The following is a 27,470-nucleotide window of genomic DNA, read 5'->3' on the forward strand; positions in this document are numbered from 1 at the left end:
ATGTCTCCTAACATACAACTTTTAAACCTCGGGGTACCAATTTTTTTGCTTATTTTTAAACCATTCTTCGACATTAAACTGTAATTTATTTCTAATTAATGTCTTTAAGGGTTGATTTGCATACGGTTTGTCATTAACGCGTTTTTTAACCTTTTTTTTTCTGGGAAAGATATTCGATATTTATCAGTTAACTGTTAGTGGAAAGCAGCAGTTTTCACATCAAGACTTGATCAATTGTAAATATCGGACCAGTATTCAGCCATATGCCAAAAGAAAGAAGGCTTGAGTTCTGAAGAGGGGGGTAAGAATTATAGGCGATTGAGAAAGAATCTTTGAAGTTTGAAGAGAGACAAAACAAGAGAAGGGTGATAACTCCCATCCAGTAGGGGCAAAGCTGAAGGATGACTAAAAATCATTCACACTAGTTGGAATAACATCAAGAGAGGTATTTCCTCTAGTTGTTGGTACTTTAACTATTTGCTTAACCTTGCCGAAGAGCAAATAAAACCCATCTTAAGATCATTAGCATCACTAACTGAAAAAAGGCCAGCATTGCGATACTTAGGAATAACCAAATCAGCACCTGTCGGAATTACTGGATAATCTACGTTTTTCATCAACATCTTGGTAAGGCGAGTAATAAAGGACAGTGATTGCAATAATATTAAAGAGACTGGGGCGCACCTTCGGCCTGATACTTAACCAAACAATTTCCTCATACTCAAATATGATGGGGCAAAGGTTACTCTTAGTAGAAAGACAAGGCACCACCACGTTTTCTTGGTGATCTAGAGGACGGAGTTTAATAAACTGTGAATAATTAACAAAATAAGGGATTTTAGGTACTGGGAATGTAGTTCTGTAACAGCTATAACATCTATTTGATTTAATTCCGATAACACCTCAACTTAGGTAAGCTTGTCATATTAAAAACTTCCGCGTTAGTAACTACGGGTTACAAACGGCTTGAGAAATGCGACAGTTGATGGGTTTGAGCGTTTCCTGACAAGGGTTTCAATTTTAGGCGTTGAGATCTCGGAAAGGTGGGGTTAGGGGTTGGCTTATCTAGGTATTTGAGAGGTAGGGGAAAGGACGATGGTGCATACAAAGAGCAATCAGGAGGGTGAGCGTGGTTTTCCAGTTGACAACAAGGAAGAAAAAATTGTGTTTGCCTAACTTTGATCTTAGTTCCACCTTTGCCACTCTGAATATCGAGGAAGAGCCTCCAATCATCCCGTTGATTTGCTGCAGCTACCTTATCCTCCCAATCGGGTTAGATAAAATTGTTAGGGCTGCTGAGATTTTGGGATCGACATTCTTTTCGAAGCCTGTTAAATGCACCATTTGCCTGTCCGATTCTCGCCGAAACTTCTTGCGCCATTGAGCCAGTATTTTTTATTATGCTCCCTAAGTATTTAAGCCAGACTGCTTGCTTGGCACACTGGTGGCTGCCATGCATTTAGAGCTTTCGGCGTTTATTTTCAAAACCAATTCAGACCAAATCGGCTCTTTTTTTCAGCCTATCCAGTATGTTTTTGGAGACGAATTTCTAGGCTAAGCTGGATACCACCTGGTTCACTGCGTCTGAGAATGTAGTCAATAGTTTTACGAAAAGTAGTGGCAACAAAATACAGCCCTGCTTTACTCTTGACGCGATACACAAAATAGCGTATGATCGTCAGTCGTCTTAACGTAGCATCCACTGCTTTCATACACCGCAACGATGAGGGTAACTAGTTTCTCCAGGATGCCGTAGAGTAGAAGGATCTTCCACAAGTTTTGCCTGTCTACAGAATCGAAGACCTTGTCGTAATCGACAGAAATCATGTAAATTTTTGAGTGCCATTCCCGACTTTCTTCTGTTAAGATTACAAAACTTGGAACCGATATTTTTGACAAAGAAGGATAGAGCCCTGAACAGGCTGGGAACTTCTTGGTAGCCAGTAGAAGATTGGGCAAGAGGTAGTGGAGATTGAGGGGCGTTTAATAAAGGAGGAATATGGTCCAGACAAATTTAAGAAAATTTTTATATATGTAACATGGTGTTGGCTGTTAAAATTATATATTTTTCTTTGGATGGGGAGTGGGATATTCAGAAAAGCTCTCTTATAGAAATAGTAAAGACTAAAAAGGTAAAGAATACGGCGTTGTATTTTACAATCCCTACTGGCAATACAGATCTCCATTCCATGGCCCTTCAGCCACGTAGTGCAATGGGGGGTTGGGCCAGGTTAGGGGCCATCCATCCTGTGCTTTCGCAAACCCTTCTGTTTACTTTCCCCAGATTTCTCCAGGTACTAGTTTAAAGCTGGGTCGGCTTTGGCTGAACTTACAGAGTCACGCCATAGACTTTGCTTTTCCATAAAAGCGAAAGAAAGAGAAAGAGAGAATTTTGCGTCACTCGATTATTCTTAAAGTACTAGCAATAACATTTATCAGAAATTGGAAGAAACGTAAAAAAACAGATTCAAATGAATATAAAAACAGGCGAATGGAAAATTTTGGGATAACCGCAAAATCTTAAGATTTCAAGGGAGGCTCAAGGGGCTATCTGTCTTGAGCGCCTAACCACTGAATGAGTCAGGTGGGACAGAATAGCTTCTTTAGGCTTCACTCGTTTCTTTTCGTAATATCTCCCTTTTTCAAGTTATTTCACAAGACAAGTTTTCAGTTGTTACTGGTGTAGTCTGTAGGAACATTCTGCAGTTTGTTCGAATAATAAATGAAATGAACTAAGATTATCTGGATTTAGCGAAAAAATTAAGAAGCGTAAATCTATGCCCTTGAAAAAAATATGAATAGTTTTCCACATAACTTACGATATTAAATAGCAAATTTTACCCAACTGAAATCATTGAGCTTTAAATTCAACGTCTTATTTTGAATCTGAAGCAATTTCTGATGTCCAGTTTTGCGGCAAGAATTCTTAAAATTTGCTTTATTACAAAACTTGGTTATTTTGAATGAAAAAATAAAGAAGAATATAAAAGAAAGAAGATAATTTTGCTACTGAAGAAGATGTTTTATGCTGAATTCAAGAATATAACCAGAATTCTTTCTACCAATAACAATTTTTAATGATAAGTATTCTAAATTTCTTTCAGTCTGATACCCCACGAATTCTTCAAAAAAAACTTTAGATTTTTTTTTTAGCTGTTTTTTTTTCAAGCCATAATGCCAAAGTTCTGCTAAGAAAAAACTTCAAAAACCAGTAGACAAAACTATGGGTAGTGCTTGGCTGCATAAGAGCAGAAATATTGAAAGATTATAAGTTCTTCCAAAAATTGAGGGACTTTTCATAACAGCTTGTTTTAGATTGAATATTGTATAACTTAAGACTAAAGTTTATTGTTTACAATTAGCTCGAATAAAATACTTACTGCAAACCTGGTGAAAGCTCTTTAGAAGGACCTGGAGGTTTCATCTCGGATGCCAACTCATCAACACCTGACACAGATTTCTAAAAAACAAAAAAGATTATGACGAATAACTAAAACAGAATAAACATATGAAACTAGTAAGACAGGAACTATTCTAGATAATTTGTGCTATATATAGAATAATAAATATATAAATTGAAAGAATGTAGTCTTTTTATTACAACGAGGATAACAAGAAAGAATAGCATCTCTGGCCAATCTTAGGCGGATTAATTCTATGGCATTTACATATGCCATAATTAAACACTGAAACTTGTTGACCGTTTCCTTAACTTACTGCACCTTACTTTAAACTGATTAGGCGACATTTTTTCTCTTTTTATGGAGGGGGGGATACACACGGGCTGGATGTTCTCTTACCAACATCAACTGCGAAGTATTGCATTAAAACTATATTATTCAAGTCAGTCAGGTAAGTAGATGCTTACCAGAGAGATAGAGGAGGGATGGGGCCAAATTTCGGATGAACCCCAAATTCCTGAAGAATAAGGTAAAATATACAAAAACCAGGTAATTATACGGAAAACACACACATTTTCAAATATCGGGGCGGGGGGGGAGAAGAGCTTCGTCTCAAAAGTCCACTCAATAAATGTGTCAGATTAAAGCTTATGCTATACTACTATTATTCTGAATACAAAATATAGTTTCGGATCGACTGAGATATTCGTCATTACAAAAATTTATGAAAAAGCTAAGAGTCCTTTTTATCAAACAGTTCGTGGTAACGAACTGTAAGTAAGGAGCAACTTGGTTCAATAGTAACCAAAACTCTAAAAAACAGAGTCTTGATATCCATAGATACATAAAAAGAATCAGTTTATTATGCTGATTCCAAATATATAAGTTTCATAATTTTAGTCTTACCCATCAAAAGTCACGCGCCTGAGAAAATTTGGCTGATTTTAGAAAAAAAAGGAGGAAAGACCCCCTAAAAGTTATAGAACCTTAATGAAAATCCCACCATCATATTCAGCGTATAAGAGAACCCTACTGTAGAGGTTTCAAGCACCTATCTACAAAAATGTGGAATTTTGCATTTTTTGCCAGAAGAAAGATCACGGATGCATGTTTGTTTTTTTTTTTGCTTGATCGTATCGACCCAGTGGTCCTAGAATATCATGGGAGGGCTCATTGGAACGGACATTAAAAGTTCTAGTGCCCTCTTTAAGTGACCAAAAAAAAATGGAGGGCAACTAGGCCCCCTCCCACGCTCATTTTTTTTCCAAAAGTCAACCGATCAAAATTTTGAGATAGCCATTTTGTTAAGCATGGTCAAAAATATGATAAATATGTCTTTTATGATGACTAAATCCCCCAAAGTCCCCGGGGGGGGCCTGAAAGTTATGAACTTTACCCAATCTTAATATATAGTGTTGGTTATTGGGAAGTATACAGACGTTTTAGGGGGGATTTTTTCTGGTAGGGGGGGGTGGGCGGGTCGGGGGTTATATGGGAGGATCTTTCCATGAAGGAAGTTTTCATGGGAGAAGGGACATTACTATGAAGGGGGTGTCGGATTTCCCAGCATTATTTAAGAAAAAGATCAGAAATTAAATAAAAAAAAAGAAGAAGTTTTTCAACTGAAAGTAAGGAGCAACATCAAAACTTAAAATAAACAGAAAATATTAAGTATATGATTGGGTTCACCCCCTAGTCAATACCTCGCTCTTTAAGCCAAAGATTTTTTTAGTACTTTCATAAGAGCTATTTATTCGAATTAACGGCCTTTGTGATTAAGGGGTCATTTTTAAAGAATTGGAACAAAATTTGAACTTTAGCTTAAAGAGCAAGGTATTAACTAGGGGGCGAACCCCCTAATATACGTATTAAAAATCTATGAATATAGAAGTTCGTTACGTATGTTAATTCGTAAGTTGCGTATATTTATTAATAATAAAAACGTTTGTAAATAAATTAAACAAGTTTCGAGAAAGCCATTTTACCTAAATAAATTAAAATTAACATGCAAACTCTGTTTTAATTATTCATGTACGTTGAGCCAAAATCAAAACCTGCATTAACTTAAAAACGTCCAAAAATTAAATTAAAAAAAACATGTTTTTTTACCTGAAAGTGAGGAACGACGTTAAAACTTAAAACGAACAGAAATTATTCCGTATGTGAAAGGGGCTGTCCCCTCCTCAACGCCTCACTCTTTACGCTAAAGTTTGACTTTCTCACAACTCTATTTTTTCAACAATAAAAAACTTTAGCGTAAAGAGCGAGGCGTTGAGGAGCGAGACTATATTAATCCGCTTTGTGACAGTTTTCTTTCTTTTTTTTTTACCAGATATAATCCTGTCTTAACTTATTTTTAATGTATTTCTTATACTTTTAATAGAAACCAATCGTAAATTCAGACAGAAGTTTAGGACGAAAGTAGAAAATGAGGCTCAGTGTCTGGCTCAAAAGTAGACTCTCAGGCAATCTCTCTTGTTTTAAAAGCAAGCAATTGTCTTAATTATATTGAAAGATATATATTGTGTTTTCCCAAAAGTTGTATTGGCATAGTAAAGATCAAGTGGGTCTCAATGAGATGAATTTTGACATAGTTAAAATTGAAAGTTATGGTGCCCATTTTATGGATGGCAGTGATTGGTGGACTATCAACCCCCTCCCGTGCCTCCTTTTGCCCCAGGTACTTCTATAACTCCCCTAGAATCAAATCAAGGCATCAAGATACAGCCATTTTACTCAAAATAGTCCAAAGACTCAATAAAAATGACTTTGGAGATGACTGGACTCTCCCAACCCTAGAGAAAGGGTCCCAAACTCGGCAAATCGATCATTGTTCACAAATAGGTTTTCAAATAGATATTTGTAACCAGTGCCAATAGAAATCCAAGGTTTGAAATATAATGGCAACATTAAAAACTTTAAAAGAATTTGATTTCCATAAGGATTCTAAATATATAGTTAAGTTAAAGAGTATTTTTTTAAATTTATGATCCTGAGAAATTTCTTATCAAATTAGAAGAAAAGAAAACACCCACAAAAAGCAGACCAATCTTGATGAAAATAAATAAAAAATTTAGCAAATCAAAAAACCCCAAAGCAGAGGTTTCAAGGGTGTACAAAATAAACTATGATTATATTTTTTGGTAGTTAGGAATGTACGTTAATATTTTCTTTTATTTTATTTTTTCCACCAGGGTTCACAGAATATTGAAACAATTTAACGGAAATTAGAAGTTCTAGTGGGAATTACTTTAGGTAAACATGGAGGGAAGGGAGGAATAATTTACCAACTAGCTTCCCTGCATTCTGAGGTATGTTTTTGGACTGTATCTGCAATATGGGTAACATGGTTAACAGCTCCCTTCATAATACAGGCAAAATTTAAGTGTGGCATTAAATATTACTCTCACTTACCTGCACAGCAGGGGGAGGGTGGGTTCGTATCTCCAAAAAAAAGGATTTGTCCAAAAAAGCTCCACAGAAAACGTGAAATGAAGATACCAAATTAGTTTTTGATTTCCCCCCCCACCCAACCAAAAAACATTTAAACGGTGCAGTCTTCAGGGAAGATCGTCATTCCCAACTCATTATTACATATTGATTAAACGTGAGCGTAGACAAGGGGCCTTGAGGGCAATGACAGCCTTACTGACATTTCAGCTTGGATAGAACAGGTCGAAGAAACAAGCTGTAGGTAAAGAGGGACTCTTGGGAATATAAACTAGATCTATAAAATGGAATTTTGATTACAATTATATGCATTAGCAGAATATAAATTTTATACTGATGCAGAAGATACGCTACCGACTAATTCTGAATTTGTTCAGCAGAAGTTATTAGCATAAGCACATTTTGAACAATTTTAGAAGAACGGATGAAACACACTAAAAAGTGCTGCGATCTTTATGGAATTTCAAAATACGGGACTGATAAGATTCAATTTGAGTACTTCATTGGAATTTCCGTTTCAAGAAAAAGTGTACTAAAATACACAAAAGACTAGTGTTGGGTGATATTCAATATCGATATCGAAAACGATATTGGTATTTTTCTTTTTTTAATTTTTGGCTTTTCCTTACAACTAACGGCTAAGGTCCATTCAAAAGAATTTAAAAAAAAAAAAAAATTATAAAACAGGGTCCGTTATACAAACACAAATTTACAAACTCAACTGTTTTCCTTTGAGATTCGTTTAGACAATTCGTCAAGATATTGAACCGTATTAAGCCAGAAAAAGAACTAAAAACAGAACAAATATGAAAGAATGGCACTCCTTTGAAAATGTATCGGTGTTATCTAACACAGGCAGATTAAAAAACGCAAATATTATTTGTTTGTTTTTTTGTGTCGTTTTAAGTTAAATTCCCTAATAATGGCTTCAGTCTATATATGAATATAGTATTTCCTCTTGATCACAGAAATTTATGTTCGGGACATTTTGCTTTGTCCTGTTGAATTTATTTTTCTTCGGCCGCCCATTCCAGTTTATTGCGGGAAATTCATGAGGGCCTAACCCCAAGCATTACATTCTGTGAAGATATGTACAGTTCTTGCCTGGGACCAAATAGGATGGTTTTCGTTCGTCCTTGAGCCAGAGCCTACAACGACACATTTTTACAGTCTATTTCATATAAAACTATATGAAGTTGTTCAACATAGATATGACATGGGCCCACGGCTAATCCAATATCCCCTGCTCTTCTCACCGGAGAGTTTTGAGCAGAAGTGTAGAGATATTGCAACAGATTTTAACTGGAATCACACAATGATGTTTCAGTATGATTGTACAGTCAAAGTGGACCATATGTTCCTCCAATACCCCACAAGTTTGCTAACACATGGGTGAGCATGTAGCAACCGGCTTGAACTAGAATCGTGCAAGTTTTTACTATGTATTTACGGAGGACCAAAATAGACCTATTTTCCTCTACCCACCGGTTTTTTAGCAGAGAGTTAGAGATTTTGCACAGTGATTGAAGCAGAATTTTGAGCGAATGCAAAAAAAACTTACGGGAGTTATACTGGTTCTCAAATCCTTCTTATTCGCTGCAGACGAATTTGCAAAGAAAGGTGACATAGACGCTGCACTTGCCATGGCACTAGCTTCACGTAAACGCTTATTTCTTCGCTTACGAGCACTTTTAGTCAAGCCTAAAATAAAAATTAGTTTACAATTTGGCATCTTGAAATACAAGTTATGACATGTAAATACAAGATAACATGACCGACATAATCTTTACATTAACAAGAGTTCATGGTTTCTCATATTCCTTTTCTTTTTTTTTCTAAATTGAGTTCCTCCCTATACCCAACCTTCGTTTTCAATTGTATTGGTTAAGATTAACTTTATCTCTATTCCTTTTCATAAAAACCAAGCTCTGTTTCTGTAGTTGTATTAGTTATAACATCTCCCCAATTGCTTTTACGTAGGTTTTAAAATAAATAGGACACTACTACTACTTACCGACTCTTCACAGCACAAACCCTCCGAGGCTACTAAAATGCAAAACTAACTAAACCCTAAACTAAAACTCTAAATGGCTTTTTATGCTGATCCAAATATGTAAGATTCATCAAGTTTAAAATTACCCATCAAAATCTAGGAGCCTGAAAGAATTTTGCCTTATTTTCGAAAGGGGGGGGGGGGCACCCAAAAAAGTAAAGCTATTTTAATTAAAATTATACCCGATTCAGCATATTAGAGAACTCTACTGTAGAGGTTTCAAGCTTCTTTCAATAAAAATGAGGAATTTTACATTTTATGCCAGAAGAAAGATCACAGGTGTGCGTTTTATTTTTCAGGAGTGATCGTATGGAACCAATGGTCATAGAAGATTGGGAGGAGGTTCATTCAAACAGAAACCAACAGTTCTACTTTCCTTTTTTAAGCGACCAAAAAGATATGATGGCAACTAGCATCCCTCCAAGCTCCTTCCCCCCCCCCCAAAGATATCCAATCAAAATTATTATATAGTCATCTGATTCAGCATAGTTGAAACGTCTAATAACTATGCCTCTGGGGATGACAAGATTCCCCACAGCCCCTAGGAAAAGAGTTGTAAGTTACAATATTCGCTCATTTTCTGAGTATTTTCTATTGGGAAATGTACATTTTTTTCGGGGAGGGGGGAGAAATGGGGATTGGGAAAATTTTTCAGTGAAAATTTTACACGGGGAGGGGAGGAAGTTTGCTGGCATGATTTGAAAAACTTTAGCATGGAGAGCGAGGGTTGAGGAAGGAGTAGCCCGCCTCATATAAGGAATTTCTGTTCGTTTGAAGTTTTAATACCGCCCCTTAATTTCAGCTAAAAAATTATAGAGAACCAGAAACCAAAATTATGGAATATCCAAGGTTCTAATTAGATGAAGAATATTAGGTCGCAGTATATTACACAAGTACAGTTTTTTCTAGGATTTCTGGTTCTCATGATTCTCAAGGAATTATTATATATATATATATATATATATATATATATATATATATATATATATATATATATATATATATATATATAAGCCACTTGAGGCCAAAACAGCTGCGCACGCTCCTTCTCCATCCCAATCTATGCATAACCACCCTCTTTACACCTTCCAAGGAAGTCCCAATTTCGCTTAAATCTTTCCTTATGATATCCTCCAACACCATTCAGTGACGACCTGTTTTCGTTTGACCCAATAGGGTTGGCTGAAAAGGACGATATGTGGCAATCTGTTATCCTTCATCCGCAGAACGTATCCTAGGCATCTCAACCTTTCAATCATTACAGCCCTAGAACACGGGATTGAACCACATTCCTTACAGTCTACTGTTTGAGATACAGTCAGTCAGTCGGGTAACCAAAACAATCAGTAGACAATTTCTACTGAAAACGTCTAGCAAATACTCTTTCGTCATTCGAAGCGCCCACGCTTCAGAACCATACTTGACCACTGTCATCCCTGTAGATTCCAATATTTTAATCTTGGTTTATAAACTTATCTTCCTATTCTTCCAAACTTTTGTCAACTGTGAAAAACACCCTGAGCCATGGCTATTATACTTTTAACGTCTTCACTGCTCCCACCGTCTTTACTAATAAAACAACCAAGGTAAGTTAAGCTGTCCACTGTTCGTTACCCAATACCATTTTTTCATCTTCACTTCTTCTTAGCCTTCGCGACTCAGTCTTCTTAACATTAATTTTCAAACATGTTCTTGCATCCTGAACTCTCAAAACATACAAAAATTCAATCATTTGTTAAGGTTTTCATCTAGGAAACTAATCATCAGCAAAATATTGCCTAGGAGAGTTTTAATTCGCTAATTTATTGCCTGTCCTCCCAATGCCTTTGCTGTGCTCCTTAGAACAAAATCCATCAAAATGATCCGTAAAGATAGGAATAGAACGTAAGCATGCTTAAATCCTAATTTAATACGAAACCAGTTACTAGCCTCCCTTCCTGCCTTAATCGAAGCAATATTATTCTCGTACATAGCACTAACCACTTTTATATACGTTCCCAACTGGGTTACATTTGCATTGTATTTGAACTAGTATTTGTATCAAATTCTTATGCAGCAATTGTTGGATTAATTAGCCACCATATGGGTTGACAAAGCAGGTCATTTGAACTTTGAGAGCGATCTTAGCAAGATACTCAACAAATAATACGGTTATTCTGGACTGAATTTTTAGTTAAATCAGTTTGTTTTTCCTTGTTTCATTTGGGGGCACCAATTCAGAGACTGACTAGTCACAAAAATAAAACCAATGTCAAAACAACTAAATCCAGAAATATAAAACAAAAAGGATTTTTCCTATGTGAATTGGGGTATGGGGGGATAGCACGGACAAGGTTTTCATTTTTAAAATTCGTATCTCCAAGCGAAGCTCGGTCTCCTGGTACTTTAACGAATCAGAGGATTATTATAAATTCTTGGCTATAAACACAAAAAATTCAATTGCATAAATCATATTTTGAATGAGTATGACGTTAGGTAAATTTTGGCATCATTTAAGGGCCTTCCGCAAAACATTAGCTAATAATCCTCAAACTAAGTGTAATTTATTCTAACCTAAAGCATAGACTGTTATGTATCCAATTAAAAACCGTGATACAAAACGAGAACAAAAATATTTCTCTGAGGCATATCTGTCATTCGGAGCTTTGATTATCCTACTCCTTGTAATCTGAAAGTTAACATCTTAAAAGGACTCCCGATCGGAGGTTGACAAAGTTATTAATATCTCGGAAATTGTGGTCTTCACTGATTGATCTTGCAGGATCAATCATGCAGGAAGGAGCGACCCGGCTCAATAGTGACCGAAACTCTAAAAAACCGAATTCTGATACCAATAGATACATAAAAAAGACCGGATTATGATGATATTAAATATATAAGTTTCATCAAGTTTGGTCCTATCAATTTTTTTTTTTTATAGTTTTATAAAGTAGAGTTGTGAGAAAGAGTCAAACTTTAGCATAAAGAGCGGGCGTTGAGGAAATGACAGCCCCTTTCATATATGAAATAATTTCTGTTTGTTTTAAGTTTTAATGTTGTTCCTTATTTTCAGTTAAAAAAAAAACTTGTTTTTTTTTATTTAAGGATGAATTTAGCCATATAAATTACCTGATAAATCCTGTGTAAGTTTTCCTTCTTCAAATGACATAGACATCCCAAATGCAGATGGTGTCAATTCACTTAAAATATGTTTCTGATTAGATAAATATGGCTTGGCAGGTGTAGAAACGGTTTCCTCTTTGGGGGGACTGAAAACTGGTGGTAAATTGGTGCCAGGAGGGCATTCTTCTTCAGGAGGGGGAGGAGGTGGGGGTATATCCAGCAGTGATAAAGTAGGAGGAGGAGGACATGGTATAAAACCTGTAAAATAAGACAAAATCATCACAATAGAGTGAAAATAGAGTTAGAAGGCAATACAGAAGTTAGATCAGTTTAATAAAAAGGATTTAAAGCAATACAATTTATACTAAGACCCAGGTCTGTGTGACAAGCATCAGGAAAGGTACTAAGAGACAAGCATTATTACACCAGAACTTTTCAAACTCTTGTGGAAGATTTAAATGACAATACAGACATATTTGGATGCAGAGGAATAACATCAATATTTCCCAAAAATAGGGCAAAGATCCTTAGGACTTTAGGTTAAAATTGCATGTTTCTTGTTTTCAGCCAAAATCCAAATGGCTCTGACCCAAATCGATATGCACCTACAAGCAAAGTACAGATTGAACTTTTAGTTCTTAAACACACCTGAGAGAATTAATACTGAAAACCGACTTAAAGCTGCAAATTGATTCTACAGATTTTGTTAAAGTTAAATTAGGAACTGAATAGCTTATTTTACAAGCCTTAATCAAATAAACTAGCAAAATAGTCTCGTCATTTCCACAGGACATATTTGGGACAGGAGTGCATAATCAAAACACACACAATAAAACTCACACGGTACAATTATTTGTAATCTCCTGCTAAATATTATCTCTAATCTCAAGTCATTAGATTAAGCTGAATAAATTACGAATCAAAATTGTAAGTTCCCACGGCTGTTCTTATAAATCAGTTGCAGTATTCAAGAGACATTATTGAATCATTCTGGGTGAAACATGGATTTACACATTAGTCCACACTTCCCTAACAAAGCAAGGTCTACTGATTGCTCCAAACTCTTAAGAAACCACAAACACTCAAAAATGCTGCTTTGGTTCTAAGTGTGCTGCACGGTAGACTGATTTTTTTTACACAGTCCCTTTTTATTCTATATACTTCTTCTTCTTTAAAAACAGCACCTGGAATCCAAAATAGACTTCTGTTTGGCTTCTATCAGGTTTTCTTCTGACAATTCATCTGATGCTTCCAATACAAATTCTTCATATAAAAAAGCCTTTATTTATTTATTTTTTCTGCTTTTAAGTATATTCAAAGTTTAAGCTCAACAAGAAAACTACTAGCCTATGGTACAAAGCACAAATCTAAAACCAATGCTTAATGTCCCAAATACCATTATTACTTTAGGTAAAATGGAGGAATAACTTACCAGGCTCTGGGTATTCTTCAGCATTCCAGTATGGAAAATTGTTTCGATATATGCTCCCATATTGATGAGAAATAAAACTACTGAAATATAAATTAGTGTAAGTTTATAACTGGACAAAAAAGAGTAAATAAATGACTAGGCAAAAGGACGAAAATTGGGTAATTTTTCCTTTAGTTTCAACAAAAGTGTTGTTTTGTTTGTACATTAATGTAAATTTCCATAAATTCACAGGACTTGGCAGAAGTGATTCCTGACTGTCTTGCAGACACTAAAGCAGTTCACAGTGAACATTCTCATTTTAACTAAAATTTGAGTCAAATTCTAGTAAATCTTAGTAATGGGTATTCTAGTTAAATCAATACTAAAACTTTTTGCATAAAAAAACGTTTTTAGTAGATTGTTCAAAGTCAAATGCAACAAATAAGAGTACCACTAACCAAACTCGAATAAAATGAACTGAACAAGACTGGTTTAACTTGTACAGAATCTTTCCACAAACAAACAGCTTGCAAATTCATAAACTTGATGGAAAGCAGTGTTCTTTATGTTGTTTTTTTTTTGTTATAGTAGATTTACAAATTTTGCTGTTCCATAGTTTGCAATTCAACAATCAAATTTTATGAACCAGCTTTATAGACATATTTCTTCTACTTATAATTCTGAATCTGGTCTTTAGTGGATGCCTGCAAACTTTGGTTCTGCTACTAAGGCTATGCTGTCATTATTAACTCATATAGTGAGAAAACTTCAGTTCTATTCAATATACAAAATTTATACATTGGAGCCCCAAAAATTGTTTTCGTTGTTAAGGCAATGGTCATTAGGCTACATAGCTTCCAATAGAGTTTGATACTTATCAGACCCGCCAAGCTGAAATGAAAACAAACATTTTGACTTCCAGCATATAGAAGACAAATTAAAACTAAGATTGTTTTTAACAGAAGGAAAGCACCTCTCTATGGATAAGGCTATTCTTATTGGTCTCTGTCCACTTTAACTTTGATGAGGTCATGGGCTTCATCAAACACTAATGGCAGCACAAGTTAAACAATCATTTTCTGGGCAAAACTACATAATTATACCAGTTGTTGCAATTACACCTCAGCCCTCCCCCTAATGGGGTCACACATACCACTAGGTTGTAGAGGTGCAAATTCACAAAAAAATTTGGGAGGCAATAATTTTTTCTTCAACTTTTTTTAATGAAGAAAAAAAAATTAAATTCTCCAAAACTAGGAAGGGGCAACTTCTTTTTAGTAAAAATGCTCAAAGATAGTGATTCTCGAAATCTAATTGGAAGGGGCGAATGCCCCTTCCAATCCCAACCCCCTTTGCTAGAGTGAGCATGAAATTATAGTATACTAAGTTTGTAGGTTTGCAATTTTTTCGTTTTTGCTTATTTTTTTTATGAAGAATTGGTTCATAATGCCAAATAAAACAAATTTGGATAAAAAGAAAAAATTAGTAAATTTCAATAGCTTATACAGCCAAGGGCTGTATTTGGTCTTTTTCTTGGAAGGGGAGTTTTCTGCAAGGGGAATTTTCTGTAGTTCTGAAGAAGAATTTTATTGAATTTCCTTTCTTTTAAGATTGCAGCAATGCTTGACACGTAAGGTAGTCAGTTACAAAAAACCTAGAAACCTTGTTAAAAACTAATATTTCATAAGCTATTAGCAACATCAAAGCACAAGTACCTGATCATGAACATCAAGTCACCAATAACTGCTCTATTTCCAAGGTAATTGTTAAAAAAATATGACTATTCTTTGCAATTGGAGAGCTCCAACATCAGCCCAAATTCTTTTACGATGGAGATCTACCAGTTTGTTCCTCTCCTTTAGTAAATAGCATGGTTTCTTCTTCAGTTTCTTAATCAAAAATTCCTTGTTCAGATTTATTTCAAGCTTCTTCTAATTTGTCAAGTACATCATTCTAATTTGTCAAGTGCATCATTGTTCAAAAAATGAACAATGTGTGCCAGCTAATGAATTTATTTAGCTTGCAATAATTCTAGTTTAGGTGACTCCAGTTTTAACAGTGCAGTTTCTGGGCCAGATTTCACACCATCTATATATTTCCCTATCTAAATTATCATCAACAAGTGCTCTGCTCCCATACATTGGTGGTGCATGCAGAGCTGACTTCATGTGCCTCTGGATATCTGGCTAGCCACCAGAGAACTAAATGCATATAGGAACGGTTGGGCTGGCAACCCTCCTGCTGAAATTACTTGCTACATAAGGAACTGGATATACAGCCTTGGATACCCCACCTACTACCCCAATTGGACCCAGGCCTACACAAGGACATAACCCTTTGAATATCATTGACCAAAGTGGCATTAATGTTGCCACCTGGAATGTCCTGATGCTGAACCAGACTAGTTCTAAGCTTCTTGTAGCAAAAGAACTAAAAAGATAAAAAGTTGCAGGAATAACAGAAACACACCTTATGGGAAGCAGCAAAGAAAATATTGGAGAAGGATGGCACCATCCTTCTCCATATAAACAGCCATTTATTGTCATGTGTATCATCCCTTATTAAGATAAATGTGTGGTAGCTTTTCAGTTTTTAATATTTCATTATTATCTTTTTTCAGAGTCACTGTAACCTGATGGGTTGACTGACAAGAAATCAGATAAAATATTTTGCAGTAGACATGGCAGTTGACAGAGATGAGAGCAAAGCAACAAAATGTATTAGTGACAGTTTCTTGTGCATTTTTGATTCTTTACTATTTCAGTGGCTATAAGGTAGAAGGGTCCAAGGATATGTTAATAGAGCCACCTTGCTTTGTGGATGAAATTTAGTTTACTGTTGCCACTGCAGGACTTGTGTGCAGTGTAACCCCAATCTCCATAGATATCCATTTTGAATATCCCACAGCAAAGCCCCAATATGAGCAAAATGTTATACATCTTATTTCATACTTATTGTTACTACTATCTAGTGTTCTCTCTGGGACACTAGATAGTCCCAGTTGTGTAAATGTTTAGTATTGGTTAAACATGAAAAGAAGGACAAATCCAGTTTTTTGCAACACCACAGAGAATCAAACAGTTCGTGATAAATGAACGGTAAGTAAGGAGGACCAAGCTCAATGGTAACCAAAACTCTCAAAAACGGAATTTTGATACCAATAGATGCATCAAAAGAATCAGATTTTAATTCTGATTTCAAATATGTAAGTTTCATCAAGTTTAATCTTACCCATCAAAAGTTAAGCGCCTGAGAAAACTTGGCTGATTTTTGAAAAAAGGGGGAAAGACCCCCTAAAAGTTATAGAACCTTAATGAAAATCACACCATCATATTCAGCATATCAGAGAACCCTACTGTAGAGGTTTCAAGCTCCTATCTACAAAAATGTGGAATTTTCCATTTTTTGCCAGAAGAAAGATCAAGGATACGTGTTTATTTGGTTTTTTCTTTTTGCCTTTCCCCAGGGGTGATCATATCGACCCAGTGGTCCTAAAATATCGTAAGAGGGCTCATTGGAACGGAAATTAAAAGTTCTAGTGCCCTTTTTAAGTGACCAAAAAAATGGAGGGCAACTAGGCCCCCTCCCACGCTCATTTCTCCCCAATGTTACCCAATCAAAATTTCGAGATAGCCATTTTGTTCAGCATGGTCGAAAATATAACTATGACTCAATCCCTCAAAGACCCCAGGGGGAGGGCTGAAAGTTATGAACTTTACCCAATGTTAACATATAGTATTGGTTATTGGGAAGTATACAGACGTTTTCAGGGGGAATTTTTTCTGGTAGTGAGGGTAGGGGTGGGTCAGGGGTTATATGGGAGGATCTTTTCATGAAGGAAGTTTTCATGGGGGAAGAGACATTGCTATGAAGGGGGCGCGGGATATTCCATCATTATTTTAAAAAAAAACAGAAATTAAATATACAAAAACAAGTTTTTCAACTGAAAGTAAGGAGTAAATAATTTCTGAGACCACACTGGCTAATCATGATAAAACAAAAAATCGCAAAGAAATGAAGAAAACGAGGACAATTAACAGCCAATGAAAAAATTGAAAAATTATGCAAATATTTTGGTCAAGACCTCCGCTTGACCATCCTCAGTGCAGAATAAAACTTATAAAAATATAAAAACCAAACCTTAAAATAAAAACACCAAACTAAAATTGGACGACCCTTTCCTAGTAATGGTGAAAGGGTAACTCCTTCACCATTACTAGGAAAGGGTTGTCCAATTTTAGTTTGGTGTTTTTATTTTAAGGTTTGGTTTTTATCAGTTTTATTCTGTACTGAGGACGGTCAAGTGGAGGTCTTGACTGGAATATTTGCATAATTTTTCAATTTTTTCACAGGCTGTTAATTATCCTTGTTTTCTTCATTTCTTCGCGATTTCTTGTTTTTTTGAAAGTAAGGAGCAACATCAAAACTTAAAACGAACAAAAAATATTAGCTATATGATTGGGTTCACCTTCTAGTCAATGCCTCCCTCTTTAAGCCAAAGATTTTTTAGTACTTTCATAAGAGTTATTTATTCTAATTAACGGCCTTTGTGATTAAGGGGTCATTTTTAAAGAATTGGAACAAAATTCAAACTTTAGCTTAAAGAGCAAGGTATTGACTAGGGGTTACGTAAGTTAATTTGTAGATTACATCAGAACCAAATTTAGAGACAGCCATTTAGCAAAAGAAAAGTAAAAATTTTATGCAAATTTTGTTTACTTATTCAATGACAGTGAGCCAAAATAAAAGCTGCTAACTAAAAAACGATCAGAAATAAAATAAAAAAAAACAGTTTTTTAAACTGAAAGTAAGGAGCAACATTAAAACTTAAAACAAACATAAATTATTCCATATGTGAAAGGGGCTGTCCCTTCCTCAACGCCTCACTCTTTACACTAAAGTTTGACTCTGTCTCACAATTTTATTTTTAAAAACAATAAAAAACTTTAGCGTAAAGAGCGAGGCGTTGAGGAGGGGACAGCCTCTTTCATATACTGAATAATTTCTGTTCATTTTAAGTTTTAATGTTGCTTCTTACTTTCAGTTTAAAAAACTTGTTTTTTTTTTATTTAATAAAGGTTAAAACAAGTACATGTTCTCCAAAAGGAGGACGTTTGATAACCCTGCCCCAATCCCATACTGAGGCCAGATATAGCCATAGGCTATATACAAAATTTTGCTATTTTCTCCAAAATTGGCATATTTCAAATTACCACCTGTTGATGAGAAAAAAAGTTAACAAAAAAATAAGGCAAACCAACAGAATAAATAAAGACAAGAAAATCTATCCTTCATTTAACATTCTTTCCAAATATAATGGCTCCATTATTAGCTATAGATTATATGGAATTTGAAGGGACTTAGGAGCAAATTAAGGCCCATACCATCTGTTGCACTCCAAATTAAACATGGTGAATTTTTGGTACTGTGTTAGGTCCTAGTGACATGCTGTAAGAGAGGTCTGCAGGAGAGATGCAATTTAAGCCAACTCAGTAATTATGACAACAAAGTAGACATTGTCTGTGATGACCATTCTCCAGTGGTTCAAAGCTGACACCACCAGACAACAGCCACTTTGGATAGAGTATACAAGGTGGGAAGCCATAACAAGCAGCACCAGCCTCCCAGCAAGACATCATATGATGAGGTTTGCATCAATTGGTAATTAAACAGGACAGACAGGCCCACTCATATTCCCATGGCTTGTGAATCTATTCCTTGTCAAGTCTGGATTTAAAAGATGCAGCTGTGGGTACAATCACTGTTTAAGCTTAAAGATTATTTTAATCATTGACAATCTGCTGTGTATGTTGTATTAAGCAACATTCAAGCCTCTTGTATGTTACTGGCTTGAATGTTTGGTAAAAAGGGTGTTATTCGGTTGTGCATTATACTTCTAGGCCAGCAGCATGTTACCATGGTAGCATCTTAAAATAAGTGTTGGCAGCTGCAAGCACTCCAGTCTCTTCTTGTAAGGAAGATCATATAGTCCAGCTATGCACTTTGTGTCATGTCTTTGACCTCCCTCAATTAGGCTTGTATGCTTCTTATAAGAAGAGGAGATGAGACATGCACTGAAATCAAAAACAGGAGAGGTTATAGCCTTGGAAAGACTTTGCAAAAGTAACTAGTTATGATACATTTGAGGAGATGAGACTTAGTTTGCTCTTGAGACTGCTTGTTGCCAGTGGCCTTGGAGCTTTAGTTGTTCATCTATAAGTACTCCCAGATCTCTTTCTTTGGGACTTGTCTTAAGCTGAGTTTGACAGTGAATTGGGATCCAACATGTTTTACTTGTGACAGAGGTTGTTGTTATCAAAGTGAAGGGCACTGTACTTTGATATGCTGAACTCAAGTAGCCTATCTTGTGTCCATGTTTGTCTTTTAAGAAGGTCATACTGCCAACTTCACTGATTTCCAGGTCAAAACAGCCTGGCATCATCAGCATAGAAAGTGATTTCGTTTTTTATTCCATCCATTGTATCAATGACATATATGAGAAACATGGTAGGACCCATAACAGTGCCTTGGAGGAATCTTCTTCAACAATCACATTCTCTTGCAAAAACCTTCTCACCATTGGCAGAGAAGAGTCAAACCTGCTGAGTCAAAACTGTCAGAAAGTCCACAACCCAATGAACTATGTTTGTGAGGGTACGTGCTGCCACAAGTTTCAATTTGAGGTGGTTGTGAGGCACCTTGTTGAAGGACTTAGCAAGGTCAAATTAAATCAAGTCCACGGGGATTCCTTTATACAGGTGACATTTTATGATGTTGTATGACTTGATGAGATTGGTCTCAACCAATTTCCTTGGCTGAAAACCATGCTGGCAATAGGACAGAATATTGTTGGTGAGGAGGTAAGTCAGAATTTTAGCATTCACAATCCACTCAAGAGTTTCAGCCACTTCTGAAGTAGTACTGATGGGTCAGCTTCCAGTCTAAGGGTACCTTTCTTGAGTCAAGCAACAGTTGGAATACATTACACAGTGGTATTGCAATTTCTTTGGCAAGCTCCTTCAGTAGTCTTGGACACTAGTTATCAGAACTAGTGGACTTGTTGATGTTTAGCACTTCAAGTTGCTTTTGGACAACAGGTAAAATATGTTGAATAGGTGGTATTGGCTCAAGGATGTCAAAGGAATAATACTGTCTGGTTTGGTGTTAAAAACCAGTGCAAATTATTTGTTGAAAAGTTTAGCAATATCCTTCAAGCTAGTTACATCCCTGCCATCATACATGCAGAGTGTTTTTACTTACTATCTGATATGGTCTCAATTGGATATGTATTTCCTGAACTTCTTTGGGCTTTCTTACTGTCATCAGCTAGCTTAGACCCAAATGTGCATAATGTTCTTTAGTTAAATTTCTTGGTTTGTTTTGAGCTTTTGCAAATTTTTGACAATATTCCTCTTTCCCTCCTTTATTGTACTTTTTCCAGTATTGCCCTTTCCTATTCCTTGCAAATTTGGCAGGTCATGAAAGGTGGTGTTTTGGACTTTGGCACAAGTTTGACTGATGTGTGCTTTTTCTGAAGTGTAAGTAGCTCACCCCTTGTTGGTTAACATCCACTTGAAGTAGAAGTAACCAGATTACACCTTCCAGCCCTTTTTGGATTGCCCCATAATAAATACAAGTTTTCTTCATGTAATCATGTTTATCTTACAAATGACAAGTTTACTTCTAGGATCAAATGGTTGCTCTTGACTGCTTAAATGGTTGCTTTAATATATATCCTGGAGAGATGTTATCAAGCTACTAGATCTACATGTTCCTTCTTTTTAGGGCTTAGAGAATTGCATGGAAGACAGGTCTACGCCTATCTAAATTTTGACAAAAAAAGTTTTTCCTTAATTTTGTTTTTTCAATCTCTTTGCATTGGCTGTAGTTTTATAAAAACATAAATTCCTATTGTTTCACTCAAATTTTTAAACCATATGAAGAGTTTTTTCTTAGATTTAAGAAACATATTTAAACCTTATGGCTAAATCAGGACTGAACAAAGTTATGAGGCTCAAAATATTTTCTTTATGCCTCATTTGAGCATAAGATATATGTCTCAGTGCTTTCACCATTATAACACAAAATTGGAAAAGGTTACCAAAAGAGTTCACTTTAAAGGTGAGGCAGTGGATAAAGATATTTCTCTGGGGGGATCATAAAGTCTCTGGATTCATTACTACAAGTTTATTTACCTTGAGGTTACCTCAAATCTTACTTCCTAGCAATAGGATGAATCATGTGTCCACCAGCTTCAGTGATGATAGATAGTTAGTCCTCTGTGGGGTTCTAAGCAGAGGTCCATGGTTTATTGAGCCACTCCCTATCCACTGATGACTTGGGTGCCTCCATGCTGGTAGATGTCACTCTTTTTTCACTGAGGGAATTCCACAAGCTGACAATTCTGTTTGAAAAGAATTTGTTCCTTAGTCTGGTATTTGCTTGTTTCTGTTAAAGCTTATGAGGGTGACCACAAGTTTTCTTTGAATTGCCCAGTTGTAAAAGGTCAGGAAGGGTATCATCTACATTTAGAAGCTTGTATGCTGTTATCATATTACCTTGTTTGCATTGAGCTTTGTGGAGATGTTAGATATGGTATTCTGAGCTTGTAGGGATGCGATGGGACATCACAGAGGCCTTTAATACATGTTGTTGCCCTCCTCTGGACTGATTCCATTGCTGCTTAGTCAGTCTTGTTGATTGGGCATGCAACACACATTCTAAATTCTAGCCATGGTCAGACTAGACTCTTGTACAGCTTAGTAATAACATTTGGAGATGTTAGTGAACATTGTTTTGATTAAGCCAAGTGTCTGATTAGCCTTTGTAATAGTTACTCATGGATGAATATGGAAATTCAACTTGTCATCTACTTTGACATCAAGATCTCTCTCTAAATGGCTGCTGGAAATAGCTTTGCAGGACCCATCACTACAAATCATATGGTACTGAAAGTCTGGGTTTCTCTTCCCCAGGTGGAGTCTTGAATTTGCTGCATTGAATTCAAGCTTCCAAATATTGATCCAGAGAGTGAATGCATCAAGGTCCAGTTGTGTTGACTCAATATTTTCTGCAGTGTCTGCACTTTAAAAACATTTTCAATCTTTCACCCAACTTGGTAAAATACTAGTTTAGGTGGGGTTTGGCTATCTTGCATAGTAGTTGAGTTCATTGAATAGAACTTTCAGGAATCATCAACTCAAATTAGGTACAAGAAGAGCATTTTCAGAGTATTAGTCTATAGTTTGGTCTACATAAAAAAAAAAAAAAAAAAAAAAAAAAACACTATAAAATTTTGGGAATGACTTTAAAAAAATCCTAAATACTTACTTATATAATTCTTATATATTTACTTATATAATTATAAGTGCTTTACTTTATCAACACTCCTTCCTATAATGTGCAAATATATAGCCTATGTTCTTCATACTTTACCATATGTCACCCTTTTATTCAAATACATTTGACAGCAAAGAAACAACATCAATAAAATCAAGAAACAGGAAATAGTAAGAAAACAAGTAGGCTTATTTAGACTATATACATGAAAACTAGGGGGAGCAAAGTAAAGTGAATTTTTTGTCAGGATTCAACTAACCCAGGGTTAAATCTGTCATAAATACTATCTTCTAAGCCCAAAAAATAAGAAAAGGGTAAATATAGTAGCTTAAAAATTCCTTCTTAGGTTATAAGCTATTTTTGAACCTGTATTCATTCCTGAAAAGTGAAAAGGCTCTTGACTAGAATTTTAACCTAAACTCAGTACCAGTGTACAATTAGGCTTTTGAGAAGGAAACATGAAACATGAAGAAAAATTGTGGTTTATCATTCCTACAAGCTCTTCACTTTACTTTTATATGCAAATATATACCCCAAGTTCATTTCCATTACATTTTTGTTTCTTGATATTATTAATGTAGTAATTCAACTCTTTATGCAGATCACCTGAAGCTTCTTGGACCAGCTTTGTCCTGTGAAGATCATGCCCTGCTACAAAATAATCTTCATCTGCTGGGAGGCCTGGCTTCTTGAATTCAATGTTGCCAAGTGTCATATCATTCACTTTGGCAAAAGTGAAAACATCATTTGATGCCTTTTTTTATGCTCTTTCATAAATCAATAATTGCTTCTGTTGCAAATTAAATCTTGAGCCCTTAAAGGGGTCACAAAGGTATTTCATTTTTGTCACCACACAAAGGAAGTTATCAACAGTAGTTAAGTTATTGAAAAGTTGTTAAAAGCTTATCACTAGTATATAAATAGGTTGTTCAAGAGAAATATATTCCAAATATACTTATTTATAACAAAACAAACCTTATTTATTGGGCAACACAAATATAAACCATTTTCAAAACATTTCAAGTTTTTTAAATGCCATCAATAAAAATAGTGCTGCATTTTGCAATTTGAAACTTTGCTGTCAACAATTCAGGGTATATTCTAATTCAGGGTATATATTTGTACATTAGGGGGGTGGGTAAATTTCATGGTAACTTTGCAGTGGGCTAGATAATTTAGCTAGGATGAAAGTAAAAATATCATTTGATGCTTTGTCTATGCTCTTTTATAATTTATATAAATACTTCTGGACCCCTTTAAGGATTCAAGATGCAATTTGCAACAGAATCAATTATTGAATTATGAAAGAGCATAAAAAAAGGCATCAAATGATGTATTCACTTTTATTCTAGCTAAATTATTGTACCACTTGTAAATTTAACAACTCAACAGGGCATATATATTCCAAAATTAAGAGAAGCCTTTAATCTAGAATTTTATCATTGGGGAAATCAAATGGTTGGCTACTAGACTACTTTTTCTTACTGTAGTTTTGTTCAGAACAATTTGTTGTTCTCTGATTTTGTGTCCATAATATATACAAGGATAAAATTCTGTAAATTTCTACCAGATCATATTATTGACTTATGAACAAAGTGAATATACCATTCAATGCCTTTTTTATGCTCATTACAAAAATAATAATCATCTCTATTTGAAATGAATTTCAGCCCCCCCCCCTCTGCTATATATGCCAATTCAGGGTTAGGTTATAGAAATATATACCCTGAATTGGCATATATAGGGGGGGCTGAAATTCATTTCTGATAGAAATGATTACTATATTTGTAATCAGCATGAAAAAAGGCATAGAGTGGTATATTCACTTTATGCGTAAGTCAATAATATGATTTGGTAGAACTTTACCTAAAATTCTGCTTTAGCTACTACTGGCTGTCTTAGAAAGGGTTAGGTTAGGACAATGAAACTTTCAGGAATGAGTCTAGACCTAGAGGTTAAAGGTTAAATATTTACCAAATCATATTAGGCCTATTGAGTTACAACTAAAGTGAATATACCACTCGATGCCTTTTTTTATGCTCTTTAAGAATATAATAATCATTTTTATCAGAAAAGAATTTTAGCCCCCCCCCCTATATATAGCAATTCCAGGTATATATTTGCCCATTAGGGGGGTGGAGGGAAATTTTAAACTTACCTCTCATTTACATCAGAAATAAAGTTACCCCTACCCCCTTAATGTACAATTAAATACCCTGAATTGGTATATATAAGGGTGGGGGCTAAAATTCATCTCTGACAAAAATGATTATTATATTCATAAAGGGCATAAAAAACAGCATTGAGTGGTATATTCACTTTAGTCATAACTCAATAATATGATTTGGTAAATATTTACCAGTTAATGTATGTCCTGGGAAGGAATTTTGAAGTACCTATCTCTACTCCTTTGGTAAATATATACCAAATCATATTATTGAGTAACAACTAAAGTGAATATACCATTCAATGCCTTTTATATGCTGATTATATGAATATAACAATCATTGGTCAATATCTACCAAACTGTATTATTGAGTTAGGAATAAAGTGAATACACCATTCAATGCCTTTTTTTATGCTGATTACAAATATAATAAGCATTTCTTTTGGAAATGAATTTCAGCCCCCCCCCCCTATATAGGCTATACCTAACCTAGCCCTGATTTGGCATATATAGGGGGGGGGGCTGAAATTCATTTCCAGGTCAATATATACCAAATCATATTATTGAGTTAGGAATAAAGTGAATAAACCATTCAATGCCATTTTTTATACTGATTACAAATATAATAATCATTTCTATTGGAAATGAATTTCAGCCCCCCCCCCAATATAGGCTATACCTAACCTAACCCAACATAACCTAACCCTGAATTGGCATCAAATGGTGTATTCACTTTAGTCCTAACTCAATAATATGATTTGGTCGATATTGACCCAATCATTTCTATCAGAAATGAATTTAGCCCCCCTATATATGTCAATTCAGGATATATAGCCTATTTGTTTTTATGGGGGTGGGGGTTAGGTTAGGGGGGAGGCTGAAATTCATTTCCAATATAAATGATTATTATATTCGTAATCAGCATAAAAAAGGCATTGAATGGTGTAGGCTAGGCTAGCCTATTCACTTTGGTCAATATATACAAAATCATATTATTGAGTTAGGACTAAAGTGAATACACAATTTGATGCCTTTTTTTATGCTGATTACGAATATAATAAGCATTTTGGTCAATATCTACCAAATCATATTATTGAGTTAGGACAAAATTGAATACACCATTCAATGCCTTTTTTTATGCTGATTACAAATATAATAAGCATTTCTATCGGAAATGGGTCAATATAGACCAAATCATATTATTGAATTAGGAATAAAGTGAAGGTCAATATATACAAAATCATATTAGCCTATTGAGTTAGGACTAAAGTGAATACACCATTCGATGCCTTTTTTATGCTGATTATGAATATAATAAGTATTTCTATCAGAAATGAATTTCAGCCCCCCCCTATATATGCCCCCTATATATGGGTTAGGTTAGGTATAGCCTATAGGCCTATAGGGGGGGGGCTGAAATTCATTTCCAATAGGCTAGGCTAGAAATGCTGGTCAATATATACAAAATCATATTATTGAGTTAGGACTAAAGTGAACACACCATTTGATGCCTTTTTTATGCTGATTACGAATATAATAAGCATTTCTATCGGAAACGAATTTCAGCCCCCCCCCCTATATAGGCTATACCTAACCCAACCTAACCCTGAATTGGCATATATAAGGGGGGGGGCTGAAATTCATTTCCAATAGAAATACTTATTAGGCTGTATTTATAATCAGCATAAAAAAAGGCATCAAATGGTGTAGGCCCTATTCACTTTAGTCCTAACTCAAAAATATGATTTCGTATATATTGACCTTCACTTTATTCCTAACTCAATAATATGATTTGGTAAATATTTACCAAAAATTTTGAATTGCTAGGCCTAGCCTACCTTCAGTAGCTTTTAGCTTAGCCTAATTAAAGTTAGTGCCATAGATAGGCACACATTTAAAATTCTCACTTAGGCCACATATCCTGTCCCCAACCATCCATAGTTGATATATCTGATGACCTCTAAACAACAAATTCGAAATTTTATAAAATTTAATAAAAATTGATAATTTTCTTTATTTCTTCAATAAACTCATTTCTGAATGAGAAGAAGTAACCAGAGTTGCCACCAGACCAAAAAATTTCGTAACGTCCGAACTATTAAAAACGTTACTTTTTCGTAACTTTTCATAGGAAAGTCTTATTTCAAGGCAAGTACCTTGATGTTGCTATCAAGAGCGGTACTTAAAAGGGGAAGGATACATTTGCTGCATTTATAATCTGAAAAATACATCTTTAAGTAATCTCATTAAAAATCCTCCCTCCAACTTTTAAAAGGTGCTTACAAAGTATATAATAATAACAATTCATGCTTCTTTACCTTCAGGAAATTCCTGATTATTCAACTGTAAGTGCTGCTTCCATTTTACCTGCACAAAAGAAAGACCCCCGCCTCCCGATGCGTGTATATAACCCCAGGCTACTATTTTTATTATTTTGTTGTTGTTGTTTTTAATTGCCATTATTGGTGTCAAGACAAAAATGTCTTAATAATTTTATTATACTTATTTTAAAGTTGATTATATTGAAAACTAAGCTTTTTAAATTGC

General features: G+C 35.1%; 1 protein-coding gene across 4 annotated transcripts in view; it reads right to left on the bottom strand.

Annotated features, from left to right (window-relative positions):
• The window catches only part of LOC148954591 (uncharacterized), a 64,639-nt gene extending 37,704 nt beyond the window's left edge, over window positions 1-26,935 (bottom strand). For 3 of the 4 annotated variants that reach the window (XM_089086624.1, XM_089086623.1, XM_089086621.1), the window contains exons 1-5: window positions 26,831-26,935; window positions 13,439-13,518; window positions 12,013-12,264; window positions 8,413-8,552; window positions 3,381-3,460 (exon numbers count right to left, since the gene is read on the bottom strand). In XM_089086624.1, coding sequence (XP_088942750.1) covers window positions 3,381-3,460; window positions 8,413-8,552; window positions 12,013-12,264; window positions 13,439-13,518; window positions 26,831-26,862 — 584 coding nt within the window. In that variant the 5' untranslated portion in view covers window positions 26,863-26,935. The remainder of the gene's footprint in view (window positions 1-3,380; window positions 3,461-8,412; window positions 8,553-12,012; window positions 12,265-13,438; window positions 13,519-26,830) is intronic. The other variant, XM_089086622.1, reaches the window with a different exon arrangement.
• Between the last annotated feature and the right edge of the window lie 535 nt (window positions 26,936-27,470).

This window comes from Artemia sp. Qi Xiang Cuo, chromosome 3 (genome assembly GCF_049724085.1).
Source record: "Artemia sp. Qi Xiang Cuo chromosome 3, ASM4972408v1, whole genome shotgun sequence".
NCBI classification, from domain to species: domain Eukaryota; kingdom Metazoa; phylum Arthropoda; class Branchiopoda; order Anostraca; family Artemiidae; genus Artemia; species Artemia sp. Qi Xiang Cuo.